Below are 24,698 nucleotides of genomic sequence, written 5' to 3'. Positions count from 1 at the left end.
GCAGCCTCGACCTGCTGGGCTCCGGCGATCCTTCCGCCTCAGCCTTCCAAGTAGCTACCATGCCTGGCTAATTTTTGATTTATTGTAGAGATGAGATCTCACCAAGTTGCCCGGGTGGGTCTTGAATCCACGGGCTCAGGGAATTCACTCACCTCGGCCTCCCAAAGCGCTGGGATTACAGGCTGAGCCACCAAGCCCGGCCTGTAGAATGATTTTGTACAATGTACTTAAATAGGTTTTCACCCAAGATTGCTTTATAATAAAGAGTAATTCATAATTCTGAGTTGCATTATTATTTACCAACTATAGTGTCATAAATATTTCCACAAGAAGGTTCATTGCAGATTTCTTTGTATAGAGAAACAATGAAAATGACAAATTCCCAGCAACAGGGTTAGGTATATTGTGTTACTATTTTGTAGCCATTAAAAATGTCATAGAGGGCAACCTTCTTTCAAGTCCCCTCCCACTTGGGAGCTTTTTTGGTCTTCTTAATAAACTCCTGCTTTCTTACCCTCCAAAAAAAAAAAAAAAGTCATAGAAACACATTTGACACATAAGATATGTTTAACTATGGTATATTATGGATCGCAAAAAGCAATTTTTGTTAAGTGAAAAGTATATGAGAATGTCATAAAGCACATATGTGGGAAGGGCCCTTAAAAAACGGAATTATTTTTTGGAAGATGGGCCCCTTGTAGTACTTCCTCAGCTAGGTAAGTATTCTAGGAACCCACTGACATCAGTATACTATTTAGCATTGTTGTGATAGACTGAGTTTGGCTTCAGTGAATATTTTTTGGAGATTCTTTCAATGCATTTGCCCAGTTCATTATAGGTGATTTAAAAGCACACTTACCCACGCCGTGCTGACTGTTCAGCAGTTTTTGACAAAAAAACAGCATGATGTCTGTGCCCCACCCTCCCAATTCACCTGATTTTGCCCCAGTAACTTTTTTTTATTTCCCTGGATGAAAAGAGGGAAATGTTTTGCTGATGTGGAAGAAGTGAAACAAAAAACGGCAGAAGTTCTAAAAGGGATCAAAACTGATGAGGTCAAAAACTGTTTTGAGCAGTGGAAAAAGTGTCTCGATGGAAAGTACTTTGACGGTGACTGAAGTATAAACATGTGGGAATAAGAGATTCAACGCAATATCCATTAAGTTACCAACATCAGCCAGCCTCGGTGGCTCAGCCTGTAATCCTACACTTTGGGAGACTGAGGTGAGTGGATTGCCTGAGCCCACAGGTTCGAGACCCGCTTGGGCAACTTGGCGAGACCTAATCTCTACAATAAATCAAAAAAATCAGCCGGGCATGGTAGTGGATGCCTGTAATTCCGGCTACTCGTAAGGCGAGGAGGAAGGATCGCCGGAACCCAGCGGGTCGAGGCTGCGGTGGCCGGGAGCGTGCCTCTGCACTCCAGACAGGGGGGCGAGTGAGACTCCAACTCAAAAAAAAAAGAGAAAAGTTACCAACATCATTTTTCTCAGACCTGGAAATGACAATACAGAAATTCATACGGAAACATATACGACCACGGATAGTCAAAACAATCTTTAGTAAAAGAAACAAAGCAGGAGGTATCACACTTCCAGACTTCAAACTTTACTAAAAGGCTACAATAATCAAAACAGCCTGGTATTGGTACAAGAATAGGCACACAGACCAATGGCAATGGAACAGGATAGAGATTCTGGAAGCAAAGCCTCAATTTCTCAATCAACTCATCTTTGACAAAGCCTCCAACAACAACCACTGGGGAGAGGAGGACCTCCTCAGCAAATGGTGCTGGGAAAACTGGCTGACCACATGCAGAAGATTGAAACAGGACTCCTACCTAACACCATACACAAAAATTAACCTAAATGGATCAAAGACCTAAATGTAAAACCTCAAACTATAAGAATCTTTGAAAACGCAGGAGGCACCCTTATAGAAATTGGAACTGGCAACCAATTCCTATACAGAACCCTAAATGCCAATACCTTAAGAAATAAAATAGACAAGCAAGACCTCATCAAACTAACGAGCTTCTGCAAAGCAAAAGAAATCATCAAGAGAGCAGAGAGACAGCCCACAGAGTGGGAAAAAATATCTGCCAACTGTATATTTGACAAAGGTCTAACATCTAGGATCTACAAGGAACTCAAACGCACTGAAAGGAAAAAACAGCCCCATTAAAAAGTGGGCAAAAGACATGAATAGACACTTCTCAAAAGAAGATATATGGGCAGCCAACAGACACAAGAAAAAGTGCTTAGCCTCACTCATCATCAGAGAAATGCAAAACAAAACCACATTGAGATACCACCTAACCCCAGTAAGAATGGCCATCACTAAAAAACAAACAAGAATAGATTCTGGTGAGGATGCTGAGAACAAGGAACGCTTCTACACTGCTGGTGGGAATGCAAACTAGTGCAATCTCTTTGGAAGACAGTGTGGCGATTTTTGAAAGAACTAGAAATTGACCTTCCATATGACCCAGCAATTCCCCTATAGGGAATATACCCGGAGGAACTCAAAGCATTCTACAAAAAAGATACCTACATATGTAAAAAGATACCTGCACATATATGTTTGTTGTAGCTCTATTCCCAATAGCAAAAGTATGGAACCAATCATGTTGCCCATCAAAGCTGGACTGGATGAAAAAAGTGTGGAACATGTACACAACAGAATATTATGCAGCCATAAAGGACAAGCATATGGATTTTGCAGCAACTTGGATGGATTTAGAGTCAGTCATACTTAGTGATCTATCACAGAAACAAAGAACAGAGTACCATATGTTCTCACTCATAAGCGGACCTTGAACAATTATAATACTATAAGAAAGGGATTGGCAGTAGTGGGAAACTGTCAGGCAGCGGTGGGGGGGGTGGGATTGGCAGTTGACAGAACTGCTAGGGGAGGGAGGGGCATACCTCATCAACAAGGGTACCTGCATAATCAATGTTTGTATACCTAACCCTGAATTGTACCCCACATCTTTATAATAAAAAATTTAAATTTAAATTTTAAAAAATGTAAGAATAAATATACAATTTTTAGTAAACAAATTCTGGGCTTATTTTGGGTTCCCCCATACACTAATATGAATAGTTATCTCGAGGTAGTGGGATTATAAGTGATTTTATTTTCCTTTTTGCTTCTCAGTAATTCTCTGATTTTTCTACAGTGAGAACATGTTACTTCTATAATAAATAATGGTAAAAGCATATCAATAGCACATAGAATTTTCAACAGCAGATTCAAGTAAAAATGAAAATGTGTGTGTGTGTGTGTGTGTGTGTGTGTGTGTGTATGAAACATAGAAGGATAAAATTTATAATAGGTGATCTAATTCCTATGTTGACTGTATTTACAGGGCTGGGGAAAAAGCAAAAGAGCCTTTACTATTTTTAATCAAGAAACTATTAATCCAATCAATAGGAAATTATCTGTTATGGGAACAATGAGACATTCAAGGGTGTGTGTTTAAAACAGTGCTCTGAACATACTTGAGTAAGAACTTGTCAACAAAGGAGCAAATAAGTAGAACCCTGAAAAACATGGGAGGCAATGATGGAGGTATCACACCTTTTCTTTTTTCTCCATGTTTCTTTTGGTGTCCTTGTCCTTTCCTCAGTCACAGCTTCTTTATGAAATTGTTTTGATGACTAGAACCCTGGCCTGAGGTGAGAACTGGACTCTAGGGGCAGCTCTCCCAGAACTACCTGTTTGGGGAGATGAACTTTACAAACTCAATTACTGAATCTGTAAAACGTCTGGATTGGAAAACTTTTTAAGTTTTTCCTGGCCTTGGGTGACATTCTATGGTAACTCCATTAAAACTGAGTTTTTTATATCTGAGTTTTTTATAAACTGAGTTTTAATATCTGAAACTTAAAACAGTTTCCTGTTTAATTTTTTAAAGACAAAGGCAACCTCTTCCTTCTGTATGTGGGCCATAAACTTCTAAGCTAATACTTCTGAAGTTTTAGGGAGAATCTATTTACCTACAAAAACCAAAACCAAAGAAAACCCCCCAAAACTAAAGCCAAGCCAGCAGATGTATGGAAAGGAAGCCTGCAATATTTTTCTAGCTACCCCTTTAATTCACATAAGAATTTTTGTAAACAATATTAAAGCCATGTTATGACAAGACTAAGATGGATAATTATTTTTCTTTATTTAGGCTAAAATTCAGACTTAAAAAGAATATGCTAAAACATAATGATTACAATAAACTTTTTTTTGCACCCTTCCTCACCCCCCCAATATACTTTCTTGAGAGTGGCATTAGCACATGATTCTTCTTAGCACTTCTTAAATCAATTTGTTGGAGACGAGCACACAGTAGGCACTCAATAGATACTACTTACTCAACAGTAAATATAAAATGTGTTCCTTGTTCAAACAAACATCATGTTCGTTAGTAAAAGAAACAATACTAGGGTGGCTCAGCTGGTAATCCCAGCACTTTGGGAGGCGGAGGCAAGAGAATTGCCTGCATTTAGGGGTTCAAGACCAGCCTAGCCACTTGGCGAGATCTCATCTCTACAATAAATAAAAAAATTAGCCGGGTGTGGTAGTGCGAGCCTGTAGCTCCAGCTACTTGGAAGGCTGAGGAGGAAGAGTTGCCTGAGCCCAGCAGGTTGATGCTGTGGTAGCTGTGAGCGTGCCACTGCACTTCAGCCTGGGCGACGGAGTGAGACTCCAACTCAAAAATAAAAAAATAAATAAATGAAAAAGAAACAATACTAATGACAATTTTATTTCTTGATTTAGAAGCAAAAAATATGTGCTGGGTGTTAAACTCTTCAACTTACTTTAGGATTTAGTTCATAATAGTCTAACAAGCTTAGCAGTTTTCATATAAATACCTCATATAGTTGCAAGCAGATGGCATCTATGAACCCAACTTGCATACTTGGGATTTTGTTTTTCTTCTCCCTATTCATAAGATCCTGAAAATAAAAACACAGACACACACAAATATGTATTTATTTAAAGATCACAATGAAAGCTGGCTCTAAAAAGATGAATCAGCAGGTTAGCCTTGGAAGGTCAGACAGCAACTACAGCCACATCCTTGCACCCCCACCAGAGGAGGAAAATCCTATGCTTCATTTCCAGGAAAATGCATTCTAAAAGACACAAGTGGCTTGTGAAATTTTTTTTTCTTGTATTTGAGATCCATATTCTATGTAAAAAGGCAGTATCAAAAACCTTTACATTCTTTTTACCCTTCAGCACATCAATTCTGGGAATTTGTCCTAACAAGATAATAAAGAACGGCATGCAACAGTTAAGTAACAAAGAAGTTTATCAGAGTGCTGTTTATAACAGCGAATACGGTAAACATCATTACACCATGGCAGTGAGTTACAAATATGGCAGATATGGTTACATCTACTTCACATAAACATGATAAATAATACATAGAAGAGCATTTGTTAGAGTGAAAAGTGGTTTATGGTATTAAATGGAAAAAGCAAATTACAAAAAAAGTAGTATGATATGATGATCCCAACAGTCTTTTTTGCGCTCTTTTATTTGCTTTGATTTCTGTAATGAACATTTTCAATTCTTCTAGTATAAAAAAAAGTTTTAAAAAATAAAATGAGAAATTGCGCTCCTAGGAAAGATACCATAGAAGCCTAAAAGGAGTCAACAATTTAAAAAATTGCATTCGAATAATTCCTACCAACGTCTCATACTTACAGTGGGCTCTATGTTGAGTTCTTTTCTCTCTCTGTCTCCTTGATCAAAAAATTCAGTTGCTACAAGTTCCGCTATCTGAAATAAGTAATAGACTGAGTTTTGACAATGAGAAGCTTTAAAACAGAGACTTTCAATGATGGCCCTGTGATAAAGTATATATATCTCCATTTTATATGTGAGAAAACTGAGGTTCAAAGATGAAGTAACGCACATAAAGATACTAGCTAATACGTCACAACATGATACTTAAACCCAAACTGTCTGTGACCAAAGCACACTCACTTGACTATTACATGATGCTCTGCCCCACTTTTGTAAATCTCTCTCTCCTTGGCAGCTTTCAAAATTATTTTATTTAAGAATGTATTTCTTACATTTATTCCCCCCCCCAAAAAAAACAACAGGTACAAGGGTTTGACTTAGAATTAAAGAAAGGATAAATGAAAAGACAGCCTCTTCCCTCTTCCAGTCTCTTCTCAATTTGGAAATGGGCATATAGTCCTATTTATTATGGGGCAGGAAGGTATGTAAAGATCACTTTTCCTGCGTGCTTATGGCATGCTGGCTCTGGCACATGAGAATGAGTTTTGATCTTGCTTTCTCAGTATGTCTGTTTCATGGGGTGAGTCTGTAGCTGCTGGATGCCGTGACCACATAGCCCAGAGCCTTCAGCTCTGCCAGCAATCTTATATAGCACATTAAGGAATCAAAATGAAATCTTAAAAAACAAAAACATAATATACACATCACTTCATGCGTACTCATCACTTTTCTGAGCCTTTGTTGCCTCTGCAAAACATTATAACACTTACTTCTTTAGAGGCAAGGATTTCTTTTTAGCCTCTTGGCAATGGGCTCTGAACAGATCCTTCTTGAAATATTATATTAACATTTCCCCCATTTACAAGCCCCAGAAATGTTTAAGTTCTACTTGTTAGTGTCTTGAGATATAGCCTAGTAGGCTAGCCATAAGAAAAATAATTTAGCTTCTTCTAATTTTTAAGGTTATGAAAGTAATGTGCTAAAACCAAAATCCCCAAGTGAGCCACAAGTACAGGTTGAGTATCCCTCATCTGATTTTGACTTTTTTCAGATTTTAGAATGTTTGCATTACACCTACTGGCTCAGTATCCCAAATCAAAAAAATAAAAAATCCAAAATGCTCAATGAGCATTTCCTTTAAGTTTCATGACAGAATTCAAAAAGCTTTGAATTTTGGATTTTCGAATGAGAAATGTTCAACCCATAGTGCTGAAATTGAAACTTATCAACAACGTAGTTTTGCTGTGTTAACATAGACACCCTCCCTTTCTTTTTTTGAGTAGGAGTCTCACTCTGTTTCCCAGACAGGGGTACAGTGGCATGGTCACGGCTACTGCAGCCTTGAGCTGCTGGGCCTCAAGTGATCCCTCTGCCTCACAGCCTCCAAAGTAGCTGGAACTACAGGCATGGGCCACCACACTTGGCTAATTTTTTGATTTATTGTAGAGATGAGGTCTCACCAAGTTGCCCAGGCTGGTCTTGAACCCCTGGACTCAAGCAATCCTCTCGCCTCCACCACCCAAAGTGCTGGAATTACAGGTGTGAGCCACCGCTCCTGGCTATCTCTTTCTCAATATATCTTACAAATTAAGACAAATTAATCTAACAGGGAAGACCTTTTAATGTCCAATTATCCATTGTTAATACTATTTAAAAATTAGAAAAATAGCCGGGCTCGGTGGCTCAGCCTGTAATCCCGCGCCTTTGGGAGGCTGAGGTGAGTGGATTGCCTGAGCCCCCGGGGTTCGAGACCTGCCTGGGCAGCGAGACCTCATCTCTACAATAAATCAAAAAATCAGCCGGGCGTGGTAGTGCGTGCCTGTAATTCCGGCTACTCGGAAGGCTGAGGCAGAAGGATCACTGGAGCCCAGCAGGCGAGGCTGTGGTGGCCGGGAGCGGCCACTGCACTCCAGTCTTGGGCGACCGAGTGAGACTCCAACTCAAAAAAACCAAACAAACAAACAAACAAACAAATTAGAAAAATGATTCATAAGTACTTACTGCAGGAGTTGCATTAAGAGTAAAGACTTTTCTTAAGTTGACTTTTTAATTATTACATTTATCATCACTAAGCAACATACCCGTTGTTGAATAGGCCAGGGTTTTGTAATTGCAGAAAGATCACAAGCTGTCATAAGCATTGCTCTGTTAAGAGAAAAAGGAAACCCCAATTTCCTATATACTATTATGAGACTATATACCCTCAGTAAATAGTTACTAACAAAAAAGATAAATTAAAGCTTTCTTAAAGATGGGAGTGGCAGTTTATAAAGATGAAAGAAATAGAAGCAGAATTTATACAGAAGCTTAGCTGATACAGTGATAAAAGAGCTTCATTGTTTTGGCTGCCCTTTGAAATACTGGAGTTTGTACTCTATCTACCTCATTTGGTTGAAAATCAGCACAATGAAAAAAATATTAACCTTCAGGTCAAAATTTGCCTCCTATTATTGTGTTTTTCACATTGGTATTCCATTCTCAGTGACAGTGTGATGAAAACCCATCGGTTACTAATAACTAACTGTAAAAGCATAACATCAGGTATCACACTGATAAAAGTCTTATACCAGAAATTACAGTGGGTCACCCTAATTCACTCAACACATGCAGTGACTTTTATGTGAAAAGCTGTTGAATGATTAAGCACATTTATCAGTCTTTTCCTTTATTGTTTCCGCGTGTTAAACTATGGAAGGAAACTTTTCTCACTCCTAAGTTATAAAAGAATCCACCCATGTTTGTATGGTTTAAATCTCTAGGTTGACACTACGCTTCAACTGGAATTTCGGTATGTGGAGTAGATCCAATTTTGTCTTCTTCCATTTGGTTATTGACTTATCTTTACCGTTCCCACAGTTATTTGAAATGTTATCTTTATTATATACTAAATGTTCTATGCAATTCTAGACCTCTTGCTGTGTGCCACTGGTCTCTCACCAATACCTAACTATTTTACTTACACAGACTTTAGAGTATTGCTCTCATGTCTGGACCCCAACCTCGCCACTCTACTTTTTCAGGATTTTATTCCAGAGAAGTAAACACTTTAGGATTCCATTTTCAGAAACCCATTCGGAAGAATTAGGAAATTGAATAAAGGAACCCTATAACTTTGTACTGATACTCTACCATATTTTAAAGGTTTTTCTAGAAAAAAGGAACAATTCATTTACTTGAATTTGCAAATGCATTTCTTTTCAAGCCAGTATTCATATTTAGTCCTTTGTAAAACACTCTGGAGAAGTCTGACAGTCTTTAAAATCATCATGTTGTAATGGATAATTGCAATAAAAACTGGTAGTGAAAAAATTAATTGGGTAACAAAATGTTAGCTTTAAGGATAGACAGCCTACTTACAAAAACAACTCCTTTTGATGAGGATCTTCCAAATTGAATTGGTTTTTTCTTATAAGTTCAAAAAATTCTCCTCGTCTCCTTGAAAATAAATTTAAAAAATATAGTTGACAGTTATGATGAGTCCCCAGGCTTGTATTCCTTTGGTCTACACACACTCATAGAGAAAATTTTTGATTAAAAGAAACTCAATATTTTTTTCCCATCTTAGAACCCAATAAAAAAATTACCACTTAAAAATCTTAAATACCTCACTTTGCCCCTTCAAACATTTGCTTTGGGCAAAACATTAAACCTCATTTAAGTTTTAATGTCAGATCACAAATAATGGTTATCTCAACTCTTGAAAATTTTTTTTACTTTTTATTTTTTTGAGTTGGAGTCTCACTCTGTCACCCAGACTGGAGTGCAGTGGCCGCTCCCGGCCACCAAAATGAAAAAGAATGAGTTAAAATTTGATGCTGAGAATGATTTAAGATATTTTAAGTGCATGCATAACAAGAACAAAGTTTCAGTTTAATATAATTTATTCATATAAATCATGGAATAGAATAAAAAATATAAAGTTATGAAGTGCTTCTGAAGCAGAGAAAGGCCAAGTAAAGCTTAAAATAATACTTATTATTTACTCAATTAATATAATAATATTCAGGTACAGAAATACCTCTTATATGCACAAAATTGTTAAGCATTTTGAGAAGTCATAAGATAAGAATTGTTCCCTTCACAGTGTTAAACATCTAGCTGAAGACACAAGACTCAACAAAAGAAAAACTGTTGTAATAAAATTGACTGTATATGACTATCAAAAATGAAAAGTAGGTTTTATAAGGGTTCAGAGGAGAGATCTATGTGTGCTGGAAAGGTAAGGAAGGCTGTGAGGTTACAGGAATTTTTCAAATTCTTGTAATTTGATAATCCTTATTCTGAAATTATTTTTAATAAACTGAAGTCTATTCAGTTTAATTGGTATCTTCTTTTGTCTGATTCAACCTCAAAGTGTTCTGATATCTAATGGAGCAGACACATGCAATTACTTGTGTATATATAAGAGTGGATATGTGGCACATGTTTTGTGTGTTTGTCCAATTTGTTTTTACTTCTCCTAAGAGTGGCTAAAACCAAACCAAGAATGAGGATTCTGTACAGAGGGAGAGAGAGCCGTATTACAAGGAAACCCGGGCATGGCATTCCTTGGTTCCCCTCATCCCCACACATGCATCATGATATCAGGACATGACTGGAAACTAATAGGTGTCCAAATGCAGGAACATATTTTGTAGTTTTTAGGAAGGCAGTTCAATCAAGCAAATGCTTAAATACAGCCACCACTCTAATGCATGCTCTTATTTTAGAATCAGTAACTTTGAAGTTTGTATTCATTGTTTTCTTCTGCCAAAATAAAACAAGAAACCAGAGCTACTTGTTTGGCTTCTGCTCCTTTTCCTGCCCACCTAAGCATATATGACAGAATGAAGGAACTGTAAAGTGGTCAGAATGTAGGGGTGAGGGGATGTAGGAAAAGCAAATGACCTATATAATTTTTGGACAGAATGGCTTGGAATGACCTTGAGATGTCTATTTGATTTCTACATAACTTCAGAGACACAGCAGTAGACAAACATCAGAAATAACTATGTATTTTGTAATTTTTAGCTGTATATAAGTCAAAGGGTAGATTTTCTGATAACTCTTAAGAAGCTGCTCCAAAATCTGACAGCTTTGCCAGGACACTTGTCCTTTAAACTTTTCTCAACATGGATGTTAAAAATTTGAAACAATATAAACACCTCCAAAACCTATTTCTCAGGATATTTCTTAAAACTTACTTAATGTACAGTGCTAGGTCGGTAGCTAAAATAGCTTGCTTGATCATTTTCAGTGTGGTCTTATATTCTTCAATGGAGAGGCCACTGAGAATCTGATTGCCCTTTATAAAAAGAGAAACCCATCATTAGCACTCCACATGGAAAAACTGCTGAAAAGAACAACATCTGGAAATATAATCACATATCTCACACACATGCTCAGTATTCTTCACTCATGAATATGGAGGGCTCCTGCTCACTTACAGTAAATACCATGAAATAATGTTTCCCCTCGATACTCCCTCTCACAATACCCTGTCTTATTAACTGCTATCATCTAACAGCAAGCAACACTTTGAAAAATCAAAGCCATCTTAGTGGATGTGAATGAATGGATATGAAGGATGTAAACGAATGATTATTAAAAAGTCATTTCTCTATGGCTTTCTAAATAGACCCAGTAACATTTCTGGTGCAAATTTATGTAATTTTAACTTTGTCAATTATAGTGACCTCTTAACATACACAGGTAGAAGGCATGAGCCATCTGTGTGCTTACTGATTGTGGTATAAGAAAGCAGGGTTGAAACATCCATAAGAAATATTTAAAAGATGGCTAATCCATGTGCAAATCACAGAAAGCTTTTGCTCCATAAGTACATTTTATTTCTTGCCTGTAATTTAAAGCACAGCGGCTCTCTAACCCTGAACGAAGTAAAACACAGCTTGGACACTAGAATATACTCAAAACAAGATCTATAAATTGAGTCAGATGTGCTTCCTAAATCTCAGGGCCAAGAAAAAGGTTTAGGAATGGGATTTGGAGGCAAGGATTTGTTACAAAGACCAGGAAACTTCTGGGAGTTAGGCTGGGGCCAAACACGTTGGTTAGATGATAACTATATGCTGAAATTGTGGCATGAATCTAATTAATGACAAACAAATCTGTAATTTCAACCAAAAAATTATCCAGAAAATATATTCTGATACTTTTACTTATTACAAAACAAAACAACTTCCTTTTTTTTTTCAGAGTTCATGTAACTTTTTAAATGTTCTCTGGCAACCCTTTTGGGAACAGAACATAATTTAGCCAGGTATAACTGCTATTCACATCAGGATTGACTTGTTTTTTAAACTTGGTGGGGGTGGGTCAGGGCTGTGATAATCCTGTGTGTCCTATCAAATCTTGAGACAATTTCAAATGGAAAAAGAAATGCCTTTTGGTGCTGTATTCTTATTTTTACTCTCCAAAGTAGAAGCTGTAATTTCTTGTCTAACTGCTTACAAAGAAAGTATAGGCAGGTAGTGAGCCAGACATATATACAATCAGATTCCTTACATATTATATTGTGTAGTAACACATTATATAACAAGTCAAGAAGCAACAGAGGTTACATATGATAGGAACACTGTTACATAGGTTTTTTTCCAAAAAAGGTTCGTGTATTTTCTTTCTTTGGAACTGAACTTGTAATAGGATAGTAAAATGAAAGTTTTGACTAAAGTACACAGGTAGCAAATACCAAGAAAAGTCCAGACTATGTTTCCACTATAATATGACATGTACATTCCTGAAAAATCTCAGTTCTGTAAGACTGTGCACTAAAAAATAACATGGCTTATGGGGAAAATGGTATTGAGGCAGGCCATTCAAAACATATGTAACTTTGTAACCAGTGCACAAACCAAACCAAGAATTGTGGTACCCCTGGAGGCAACTTGAATAGGCCAATCCAATAGGTCTGAAGGCTGCTGTAAGGATATGAGAGATGCCCAAAAGCAGTCAAGTGGACGTGCTGGTATGCAAAGCCCAGAGACAATGCAGATGGTATTGGGTCATTGAGACAGGAGGGCTGCTGCTAAGCTGGGCACTGAAGGAACAGCAGGCTGCCAAGAGCCTCGAGCAGTCCAAAGCTAGGGGGAAAGCTTCAGGTACAAGTGCCCATTTTCAGTATTCTCAAGAATGGAAAGGGCTATACATGTAGGAGTCAAGTGGAGGGTTTCCTCCTCTTTGGCTGAAGGTCAAAATTCACTTTCACCATTCCACCACTTCTTACCCCAGAGAACTTGTACATGAAATGGTACAAATTCTACAGCATGCTGACAACATTCTACTTATTGATCACACATGAACTGATTTATATTAAACAGTCACATGCTGTAGCAAAACAGCCTGTACTAGACATATACAGACTTTATAAAGAGGTTGCCAAAACAGATTTTTGACTCTTAACCCTTCACCCACACTGAGGTGTTTAGGAAGGAGTGAGAGTGTGTTCCCCACCACCTCAAGTAAGAGAGAGGGCTTGAACCCACTGTGTCTGTCTCCTGTAGTTTAGTGGGTGGAGGTGAAACTAGAGTAGTTTGTGTCTGATTCCTGTCTGGAAAGTGTAAAAAGGCAAGACTGGAGCTGGGTAGCCACTCTGCGGCTACTGTGGGAAATCCCCACCATGAGGATGTTCTGCAGGGGTCACAAAGTTATTCATAAGAAAATAACTCAGATTTAACACCTACCAGGCATAGAGAGTGAGACACTCATAACCCATTAAGAACATTCTGAACCCTCTTCTTCCCTGTTTTCCATTCCTATTCTCCAAGTCTGCAGGGATAAGAATCCATAGAGGATTGGGAGTGAGGAAGGAGTTAGAAGACATACAAGGTAGGGAATAAAAAGCCAACCAGAGCAGTAAGGGGAGAACCTGAAGCTTTAACTCATGTTCAAAATTTGGACTGTTACCCAGGACTGGATGTATTGGTTTCAGAATTGAGAACTACGTACAATATATTCGGACCTAAAGTAACTAGAGGACTTTTACTTATAAAAGAATGATCACATCAAACTGAAAAGCTTCTGTACAACAAAGAAACCATCAAGAGAGAAGGCAGACAGTCCACAGAATGGGGAAAAAATATTTGATAATTATGTATCTGACAAGGGTCTAACATCTAGGATCTACAAGGAATTCAAATGAGTTGAAAGGGAAAAAAAAACACTATTAAAAAGTGGGCAAAGGACATTAATAGACACTTCTCAAAAGAAGACATACAAGCAGCCAATAGACACATGAAGAAATGCTCAGCCTCACTAATCATCAGAGAAATGCAAATTAAAATGACATTGAGATACTACCTACTACCTAACACCAATAAGTATGTCTTTTCAATTCATCAAACTGAACACTTAAAACCTGTATATTTCACTGTATATAATGTATGCACTTTATCTCAATGAAAACTGTGGATTAAAAATTCAAAAAAAGAAAGAGTAACCAGAAGATTCATGGGGATTTCTGAATGTTCTTCCACTGCTCAAGGAAGAACTAACCCCAGTGGGTAAACTTAAGAGATATAATGATAAAACTGCTTTAAGATTATATACCATACATTGTGCTTGTTCAATGTAATAGTTACAACATTTTTCTTATTACAAGGGTAATACATGCATACAAAAGATAATGTGAATAATGAGCAAACTAAAAAGAGAAAATAAAAGTATTAGTAATTTTACTAGGCCAACAGAACCATTGTTAATGTTCTAGTATATATTATTTTAATCTTATTTTTCTTAACATAAGTATGTTTAGTACAGCATAGCATACATTGATAAACACTCATTTAACCAAGTTGCTTTGTTCCTGAATGAAATGATTTCTTAGTGATTAGAAGGGCCAATAAAAAGAGGAAAAGGTATTGGCTTGTGAAAGCAAATTCTTGAGCTATATAAGCTATCACTTTATTTGATTTTTAAAAAGAAGCAGAATTAACTGAGCCACAAAATGTCACTTTTGATTGCTTCTCATTTGGAGTAGCCACATGGAGCCGAATAACCAAATTTCCCTTATCAGGCAACATTTTGACAGTGTCAATTGTCTAGAGAAGTGGGACTGTGAAGATCTCAAACATTTTGGCTTTGCCTTCCCTACCCAAAAAGGAATAAAGCACGTTCAAGAATTTATGATGCTGGGAATAAATCCAAAACCTAAAAATAACGCTGGATTTATAAAGCTCTCATTTAAAATTCCACAACAATAAATTAGGTACTTACTGGACTATTAAGAATCATCAGGCACTGGTCAAAATGATGGTGTTCCATGATTGAATGGCAGTAGAGTTGGGCCAGTGGGTGTTCACTTCTGAAAAATATTTTGTTGAAGAAAGGAAAAAAATAAACAATTTCCCCATTTTGTTTATCAGTCCAATCTTATTACTGGTTAACTAAAAAAAAGTCTACTTCATAAAATTAATCTAACAATTTTCTCTTCTTTTACCATGAAAAGACAGAGGTAATCTCTGAGAAATAAATACAAAGGGTCAAATTGTTTTCAAATACCAATGTAACTGCTGCCAGTTCAAAGTACAGAGAGTTTAATTGGATTTAATATTGACTAAAATAGTAGAAGAATAAGAACAGAGGACTAATTTCTCTAAACATGAAAAAAACAAGACTCTAAAATAATTGTACCGATCATATCTTTCAATTTCAAATTGCAATTGATTTAAAATCTGAAGCAAATTCACTTGCCAGCTTTGCCTTTAAAATAATGCTCAGGTTGATCGTCAACTTATTAATATGCACCTACAAATAAGAAAAGGACTGGCTGAAATGGAATTAACTCAGGTATTGCGTGAGGAAAGGGAAGGAAAAGGTAACAGTCAGTGCATATGCTCCTTTTGATGGAAGGAAGAAAGGAAGGAGAAAGCAGTCAGAAAGTCCCCCATGTGGGACCCAGGTCCTTTTGGCACTAAGATTTTAGGGATATCAGGTGTAGAGATCCTTGGGCTGAGTGAAGGGAGGGGAAATACACACACACACACACACACACACACACACACACACACACACACACACACACACCACTCAGTTCATTATATCTATGGAACAGTCACAAATCTAGGTCTAAAGCATGACAAGCACTGTCGTTTACCTCATTTTTCTCATGAGTCATCACATGTAAACATTAAGCATAGATTACACAATTCTTTAAAAGAAACAGTTTTTGAAAGCCTCTGTTCCTAGATTTATAGGAAAGGGGCTTATGAATTGTAAAGCACCACATACAAGGGTTAGATAATACAGTGGATTATTTCTTCAATACTACTGTCTGAATTATTATTTTTCTTTGTATTTGTTGAGAATAGAGAAGCTACCCAAGACTGAAAAAAATGTCATGTGAGGGAAAAATGGGTAAAATGAGAGAAGCCTGAGGGAAAACAAAAACAGGAAAGTAAAAATAAAGGTAAGAGAATGGGTAACCTCATCTATGGTTGGTGTTTATCCCCTATGTTGCTGACGTGCCATGAGTGTCGCCATAACCTTTCCCAAATCACTGCTTGCCTTCTCTGTTCCTTCTGTATTTCTGAGGCGTACAGATCAGGTGGTTGCTCACCACTGGACAAAGGGACAAATGAATGGAGTAACACGTGCAGGTTTGTGCAAATGGGTGAATTTACTTGAAACAAGACTAGGTATGAATGGAGACAACCATGAAGCTTCTGGTAACCTAAGAGAGGGCCTTGGTTAGAGTGGTGGCAGTCCAAAGAAAGAGAATCAGCTACCTGAGGACTGTTTAGGAGGAGATAAGGTAGGAGTTGGCAGTGAATTCTGTTGGGAGTTTGGTGAGGGGGATGAGAAAGAGGGAGTTGAAAAGAAACTGTATGAACGCTAAGCTTCTGCCTTGGGATGCTGAGCTCACGTACTAACATAGGAAAAGAGAAGGTGTTGAGAAGCAAGGATGAAGGTGGAGACGATGGCTAGCTGAATGCTGGGTCTGTTGATTTTAAGGGGCCTGAGATACAACCATGTGGATATGAATGTCTGAACTCGGGTCTGGGTTGAAGAGACAGATTTGGAATGCATCAACATGCAAATGCAATCCTAGCCGTGAGAGTGGATGGCATGACCCAGAGAGATGGCCTGTGATGAGAAGAGTGGAGGCCTGTGATAAACAGAATCAATAGTTCAAATCCTGACCTGTATTCTACGTTCTCTATTTTGGCAACACTTTTCTTATCACTCAGACTAGAGATGCTGAAGTCAACTTTAATGTTACAATTGCTGTCTTCCTCATTCCCTACACTTAGAATAAAAGGACAAGCTTCTCCTGTATCTGATTTTTTTAGTATAAGAAATTCAAGGACATAGTGTACAGGATTAGTTTAAGACCAACTTGATTCTACCTGGTATTAGCTGTTATAGGTCTGATACCCCGCTAGACTGTAAACCTCTTGAATTTGGTCATGTTTGTTTTCCCTAATGATAACAATTACTATCTGTTGAGCACCTGCAACATGTAAGGCACTGTGATATGGAGTTTGTTATATCTAATTTTTATAATAGCTCTGTACAGGGCACTCCCAGTCACCAGATCAAAGTCTTCATTCCTGCTTCTTACTTCAATCACTGATCCAAGTCCAGCCTCATGCATGCTCTAACGGACTTCATACAGGTAAAGATTAGAAGGTGCTTTGCCCTGGCCCACCCTGAATACCTTTCACTCTGCCCTAAAGCTCTCTGACCCCACAGTGATGCCACAGGAACTCTCCACACTCACACTTGTTCAACCTGTAAGTGTGAAGGAGTTAAGGCCTGTGGGCCACCTCTGACCAATGGGATATGGGGACTTAAGGACAGCTGCCTTTTGTGTTGGTGAGCAGTTCTAGGTATCACTTTGCAAGACTCCCCACAAGCAGCTGCCAAGATCAAGCACTGGTCGCTCACATGAGTGACTTCCGGATGGCTATCCTTCCACTGACTTTCCCTTTTTCCCTGTGTCTTTCCCAGTCCTACATTCTTGCTCCCCAGGGTCATATTCACAAATGAGCTACCCTCACATGAACCTGGTCTCAGAGTGGGCCTCCAGAGAAACCTAGGCTGAGACTGCTCTAAAATGAGCATGTTTGTAATTGTTTTTTAGATGCCCAAATGTTCAGAGAGATTGTCTAACATGCTCAAGGTTGATATATATGGTAGAGCTGGGATTCAAATGTATTTCTGATCACCACATCACATTATCTCATGGCACCACAATCTCATGGCACCACAGTACTTTGGAGGTACACAGTGTCCACTCACTGGCTAGTTAGGGGCTGGACTAGGAAATGCAATTAGGTATATAACACAAACAAGTTAAAACTTCAAATGCACAAAACATTTTTATTTTAGAGTTGTAGGGTACATATGAGAATCTGCTACATAAGTAAATTGTGTGCAGGTGAGGTCTGGGCCTCTAGCGAGCTCCTGCTCTTCCTCACGTAGTGGACATGGTACCCAGTGTGTGGTTGTGTGTCCCTTATCTCTCCTCTCCCCCTCTCTTCTTTAGCAGTGCCCAGTGTTTGTTGTTCTCACTTTTGTGCTTGTGTGCCCAATGTTTAGGGTGAGTGAGAACATGTGGTATTTAGTTTTTTGTTTCTGTGATAGTTCACTTAGTATGCTACATCCATGTTGACACAAAAGACATGATTTTGTTTTTCTTTATGGCTGCATGGTATTCCATCTATACATGCCACATTTTCTTTATCCAGTTCACTTTGGATTGGCAGTTGGGTTGGTTCAATTATTTGCTATCGTGAATAATACTGCAGTGAACATACAGGTGTCTTTTTGGTAGAGCGATTTATGTTCCTCTATTCAGATGTGGGACTGTTGGATCATATGGAAACTCAATTTTTAGTTCTTTGAGAAAACACCACACTACTTTCCACAAAGGTTGAACTAGCTTACATTCCCACTAAGAGTGTAGAAGCATCCCCTTTTCTCCACAGTCTTACCAACACCTGTTGTTTTTTTACTTGTTTATGATAGCCCCCCTGAGTAGTAAGAGGTGATGTCTCGTAGCTTAATTTGCCTTTCTCTGATGATTAATGAAGCTGAGCATTTTTTCATATGTTTGTCGACTGTTTGGATGTCTTCCTTTAAGAAGTATCTATACATGTCCTTTGTCTTTATTAGATGAATAGCTTGCACATATTTTTTCCCATTCTGCAGGTTGTCTTTTGATTCTCTTGTTGTTTTCTTTTGCTGTGTGAAATCTTTTCAGTTTGATAAGGTCCCACCTGTTTATCTTAGACTGTTGCATTTGCTTTTGAGGACTTGACCATGAATTCACTGCCTACACTCCGATGTCCAGGAGGTTGTTTCCTAAGTTTTCTTCTAAGATTCTTATAGTTTGAGGTTTCACATTTAAGTCCCTCATTCATTTTGAGTTAGCTTTTGTATATATATGGTGTTAAGTAGCAATCTAGTTTCATTCTTCCCACATTACATTTTTAGATGATGCAGAAAGGACTGTTTCACATGAGAGAAAATTCTTGGCTTGTGAGACTAATGAAAATTGTGATTTCCCTCACTTACATTCTAAAAATACAGATTTATGAATAAATAAGAGTGGCAAATGCCCCAGATTTCCTGTTTACAAAAATATTCTTGGAAACCAATGTATTCTATGTCTGTTGCATTTCACTCTTTCAAGCACAAGGCTATGTGGCTTCTTTGAGGTCACATCAGAAGGACTCATATAAACCACTACTGCTTCAAAATTTTATCCTTACCCTGCTGTTAGCATTCATGGACTGGCATGCTCTCTCTGCATCTTCCTCTGTCCTGCACAGTTTTTGGTCCATCTCTGAGATTGGCATTGGGATGCCCATGCAGAAATCAGACCAATATTCTAAAAATAGAAAGCTTTAGAAAGCTATTGAAAATGAAAGGCCCATGAAAAAATCCGTTCTGTTACCCTAGTCTTATTTTACTCATCCTAACAAAGTCCTTGATTCTGCTTCTTCCCCTCCTATATTTCTTTGGGTTCAAATTTCTAACTACTACTTTATAAACCATATCAACCCCATTTAGTTCTTTACTTCATCATCTCTCTCCAAATAATCATTATTGTCTTCTTATATAAATCAAGGTTATTTTTTTGCCTTCTCATTGTCTGTAATCATATCTGATATCATAGATAGTCAAGATGATGATTCATTTCCCCTTTTGACCTCACAGTTCTTTGACCTCCTTGACACTACTGATGGTCTCTTTTCACATCAGTGACAAACAAGGGCTTACTGCTTTGTTCCACAGCTACTAGGTGCTACCAAGTATAGCATCTTTGCCATTCCCTTTATTCACCATAGGACAAAGCAAGATCTTGAACTCCTATCTGTTCTTAATAGCAACCCCTGTGAAAACAGCTAAAACTTATAGAGCACTAAATATGGGCCAGGAACTGTTCAAGCACGTTACATTTATATTCTTCCCCACTTTTTTTGAGACAGGATCTTGCTCTGTCACCCAAGCTGGAGTGCAGTGGCATAATCATAGCTCACTGCAGTCTCCAATTCCTGGGCTCATGCAATTCTCCTGCGTCAGTCTCCCTAATAGCTGGGACAACAGGTGCATACCACTGTGCCCAGCTAATTTTTATTTCTATTTTTTTTTTGTAGAGATAGGGTCCCTTATGTTGCCCAGTCTGGTCTCGAACTCCTTGACTCAAGTGATCCTCCTGCCTTGGCCTCCCAAAGTGCTGGGATTACAAGCTTGAGACACCATGCCTGGCCTTATATTCCTTTAATCTTTATGAAAATCCTTTGAGACAGGTACTTTCATTATTCCATTATATAGGGAAGGAAACAACACAGAGAGGTTAAATGACTAATCCAATGTCACAGTAAGAGAATGAGCCAGGATTAAAACTCAGGCATCTGACTGAGGCCACGTTTAACTACCATAACCATCAGAATCGCTGCTAAGTGAACTAATATAAAGTGCTAAAAAGACTTTCAAAAGTCACATGATAATAAGGCCTACATAAAGTTTAGCTTCTAATATTATGATTTGTTACTGACATTAAGACTAACTGAACTTGCACTTTACTCATACCTAGATCTCCAGTCCCTCAAGACTCACTGGGATTATTCCTCTAGCATAAAGCAGAGAAGACCTTGGCAATGAGTACTCTTCCAGGACAAATACACAGTCTCATTGTGGCGATCAGGAGATTTATTTTTCTGATTTTACTGCATCTCTCATTTTGAAAAAAAAAGCATTAATTTGATCATTTTATCTCTTCTAAATACCATCCTATTTATGATTATTTTTCCTCATTGTCAAAACTCCTTTACCCTTCATTCTGCCAGTCCCTCCCTCCCAACATACACATAGACATAACTTCCCAGCTCTTTCATTTTCATCATTGTTCCAATTTCTTGGACCAGAAGTCACAATTTATCCCCTTCCTTCATGCATAAAGTTAGCTGTTCAGTATTAAATGTTTTTCTCCTTCAGTCTCCTCCTCTCTCTAGCTAACATATAGTTTCAGTTTATACCTAGTTTGCTGTACCAGCTTCCTAGATGAGCTCTGCAGTTCCAATTTTACTCATTTACCTTGTAGCGTACCTTCAGACTCTCTTTATAAATGGTGTCTGTCGTACATGCGCCTATGGCTCCAAAATACACTGCTTAGTTTTATAGCCTTCCCTTGAAAGGCTCTGAAAGCTTCCACTTGCTTACCCTTTTGCTTTTCTTTTCTTTTTTTTTTTTGAGTTAGAGTCTCACTCTGTCGCCCAGACTGGAGTGCAGTGGCCGCTCCCGGCCACCGCAGCCTCGACCTGCCAGGTTCCGGCGATCCTTCTGCCTCAGCCTTCCAAGTAGCTGGAACCACAGGTGCACACTACCACACCAGGCTAATTTTTTTAAATCAAATAATGCATCAAGGGACAGCTTCCTATTCAAGAAATATCTGGCTCTAAAGCAATTTTTAAAAGAGATGTTCAAAAGTGAATGAGGAGAATTTCAGTTCCTAATACACGAGCACTTTTTCTCTTTTTGATTTTATTTCTGTGCTTTCTTCTATCATTTTGACCTTTACATATTAATTGGAATATCTGATGAGATCTGGACACAGTATACAGTTTTAGAAAGCAGTACTTGATATGGGAATGTTTATGGCATTCTTCTCCCAAGAGACTCCTGGCTAAGAAATTTCTACTTAAGTACCACTCATTTACCAGTAAGAAAAGAAAAAACAGAAACATCCCTGGAAAATTCTTGGTTTTCTGTACTCAAACCACAGGGATGTAGGAAGAAATAAAAATCTCTGAAACTGCTTTAACTTTTTAAAAAAAGTTATTACTCAGTTGAGTCTGCTTTGTGGTATGTGCAAAAGCAAGATTCTATAACTTTTTCCCAGGACTTTTTTTTTGAAGAAAAGATGATGTCTCTCCAGATGTTTTTCGGGGCAATTATTTTTAAATAAACAAAGGAAGAAAATAGCTCAGTGTTTTCTTCACTCTAAAGCAGGGCAATATACATTCTTAGAGAAATCCATGCACTAACAATCTATACACTGAATCTAATGTTCAGTGTAGCACATGCTACCTCTGATCTTTAGGTCGTGCTGATTACAGAAGGTCATACAATGTGGATTGACTTTGCACTTCAAGTCTTTTTATGTCAATGTTCCCTTTCATAATTACTCTCCATGTCTATGTAAGGCTTAGGATTGCAGTCACATGACAAAGAACAGGGAACAAAGGACGTGTCACCCAGTCAGTTCTCCAAAACACGAGATTTTGAAGAGGAAACAGCCAGATTCTGACACTCAGGCAAGAGCTTGTTATCTTTTCCCATCAAAGGTCAGCAGAGGACATGGTTGTTACATCATTACAATTCTTTTTACATGAAGTTTTCCATTTATTTAGATAAAGAGAATGTGATTAGAGAGCTTTCTGAAATTCCCTCTAGATATCAAACATCTGGAATTTTTTTTAAGAGATCTATCCATTAGTTGAATCACTTGCATACTTAAAAAAATGCTCACTGGTACAGGTTTTGCCATTAAAATGTAGATTTTGCAACTAAATTACTGTGAAAAATTAAAAATGTCACAGTGTCTCAAAAATTTGATGACAACAGATGTAACCTTTATCATCTCATTTGTCATTGCAAATGCCACTTAGGTACGGCTCTCATAGGAGCCTGAAGCACTTGTCCTAAGGGTTAGACTTCTGATGATGACACACATTGCTAGCATCTGCTGCTGAGATAAAATAGGCACATTCTACTTGGTACTGATGTATATATCTCTTAAAACTTACATAAACCCTATGAGGTGGCTATGCTATTTTCATTTTACTGATCAGGAAATTAAGGTATAGAGAAACTAACTCCTTTACCCAGGGCCACACAGCAACTGGGTTTGAATTCAACACCTGTATTATACAGCCTCCAGACCAAAAGCTCCCTTCTTTTTTTTTTTTTTTTTTGAGTTGGAGTCTCACTCTGTCACCCAGACTAGAGTGCAGTGGCCGCTCCCGGCCACCGCAGCCTCGACCTGTTGGGCTCCGGCGATGCTTCCGCCTCAGCCTTCCAAGTAGCCGGAATTACAGGCATGCGCTACCACACCCGGCTGATTTTTTGATTTATTGTGGAGATGAGGTCTCGCTGTCCAGGTGGGTCTCGAACCCGCGGGCCCAGGCAATCCACTCACCTCAGCCTCCCAAAGGTGCGGGATTACAGGCTGAGCCACTGAGCCCGGCAAGAGCTCCCTTCTAACTGAGCACTTAATACGTATGTGTAGGGCCAAGCTAAGCACTTTTCAAATATTGTCTTTTATAGCAGGGTGACATTCTGCATTTTATGAACTAGTTTTCTAAAGAATTTGTTAAGCTGAGTGTACATAAACTAAGGCAAAACTGGTAATTATCTAATGACATAAGATTCTCAACATAAATATTTTTAAACTTTAGGGCTGAAAAACAATATCAATACAATATTGGACTTGAATTATTTTTTCTATTTCCTTATACATTACCTGAGTATGTTATGGTACTTTGACCAATTGAAACTTTGTACCATTAAATTTTGCTGTGGGTTTAACTTTAAAAACTATAACCCTACAATGTAAAGGGCATGCTTCTAGTTTTGCCGGGAAGCACTCTTACCGCTGTATATAAGAGTTATTCACACCACGATGATCCAAGTCGTGGCTCAGTGCAGCAATCAGCAACGCCAGTATCTCCAGGTCAGTCAGCTTGTTCTACATGACCAAGGCGTCAGCGGAAAAAAGAGAAAGATATGATTTGGCAACGGGCATTACATTACCTATTTTCAGTAATCTTTCCCCCTCAGCGCTTCACATAAGCACTTTATAGTCACACAGGATTAGCGCAAAATCTCATTCTTCAGGGAATTGGTTGGATTTTGTCATCCAGCATGGAATGACTACAAATGTCACTTATCAATATAAAAAGTTTAAATGCCTCAAAAAATTAATAATCTGTCTACCTATAGTAAATGTCACTAATTCTGAATTATCTGTATGTATGTGGAATAATCATAATGAACTTTAAATGATTGCTTTATCCTCTTTTAGTTTCTGGCACATTCCACTTCACTCTGTGATCAGTTGTTGTAACCTTAAGGAATGTAGACAATGTGAATTTTAGGCAAAACAATAGAAAAAAGATGATTTGGAATGAAAAATTGGCTTTAAAACGTTGTACAATATATTCCCAAACCAAATAAAAAATAAACTTTTTAAGGCTCTGCCATTTGTATTGTCTTTAATACTAATCCTCTTCATTCAAACAAAAAACAACAACAGAAAAATGAGCTAAAAAACTCTCAACACTCTACATAGATTTTTTTTTTTTTTTGAGTTGGGGGGGGGTCTTACTCAGTCGTCCAGGCTGGATGCGTGGCCTGTTCATGGCTCACTGCAGCCTTAACCTTCAGGGCCAAGGCAATCCTCCTGCCTCAGCCTCCGAAGCACCTGGGACTATAGGCGT

General features: G+C 38.1%; 1 protein-coding gene across 2 annotated transcripts in view; it reads right to left on the bottom strand.

Annotated features, from left to right (window-relative positions):
- Positions 1–24,698, bottom strand: part of PDE5A (phosphodiesterase 5A) — a 138,011-nt gene that overhangs the window by 946 nt on the left and 112,367 nt on the right. For both annotated transcript variants that reach the window (XM_008067352.1, XM_008067353.2), the window contains exons 14-20: positions 23,853–23,947; positions 14,965–15,052; positions 10,938–11,038; positions 9,112–9,189; positions 7,836–7,899; positions 5,713–5,787; positions 4,872–4,955 (exon numbers count right to left, since the gene is read on the bottom strand). In XM_008067352.1, coding sequence (XP_008065543.1) covers positions 4,872–4,955; positions 5,713–5,787; positions 7,836–7,899; positions 9,112–9,189; positions 10,938–11,038; positions 14,965–15,052; positions 23,853–23,947 — 585 coding nt within the window. The remainder of the gene's footprint in view (positions 1–4,871; positions 4,956–5,712; positions 5,788–7,835; positions 7,900–9,111; positions 9,190–10,937; positions 11,039–14,964; positions 15,053–23,852; positions 23,948–24,698) is intronic.

The sequence above is a fragment of the Carlito syrichta genome, unplaced genomic scaffold, assembly GCF_000164805.1.
Source record: "Carlito syrichta isolate Samal-C Ts95f unplaced genomic scaffold, Tarsius_syrichta-2.0.1 Scaffold309486, whole genome shotgun sequence".
In the NCBI taxonomy this organism is placed as follows: domain Eukaryota; kingdom Metazoa; phylum Chordata; class Mammalia; order Primates; family Tarsiidae; genus Carlito; species Carlito syrichta.
Note: the sequence above shows the minus strand (reverse complement) of the source record. Positions and strands in the feature narration are given on the sequence as shown.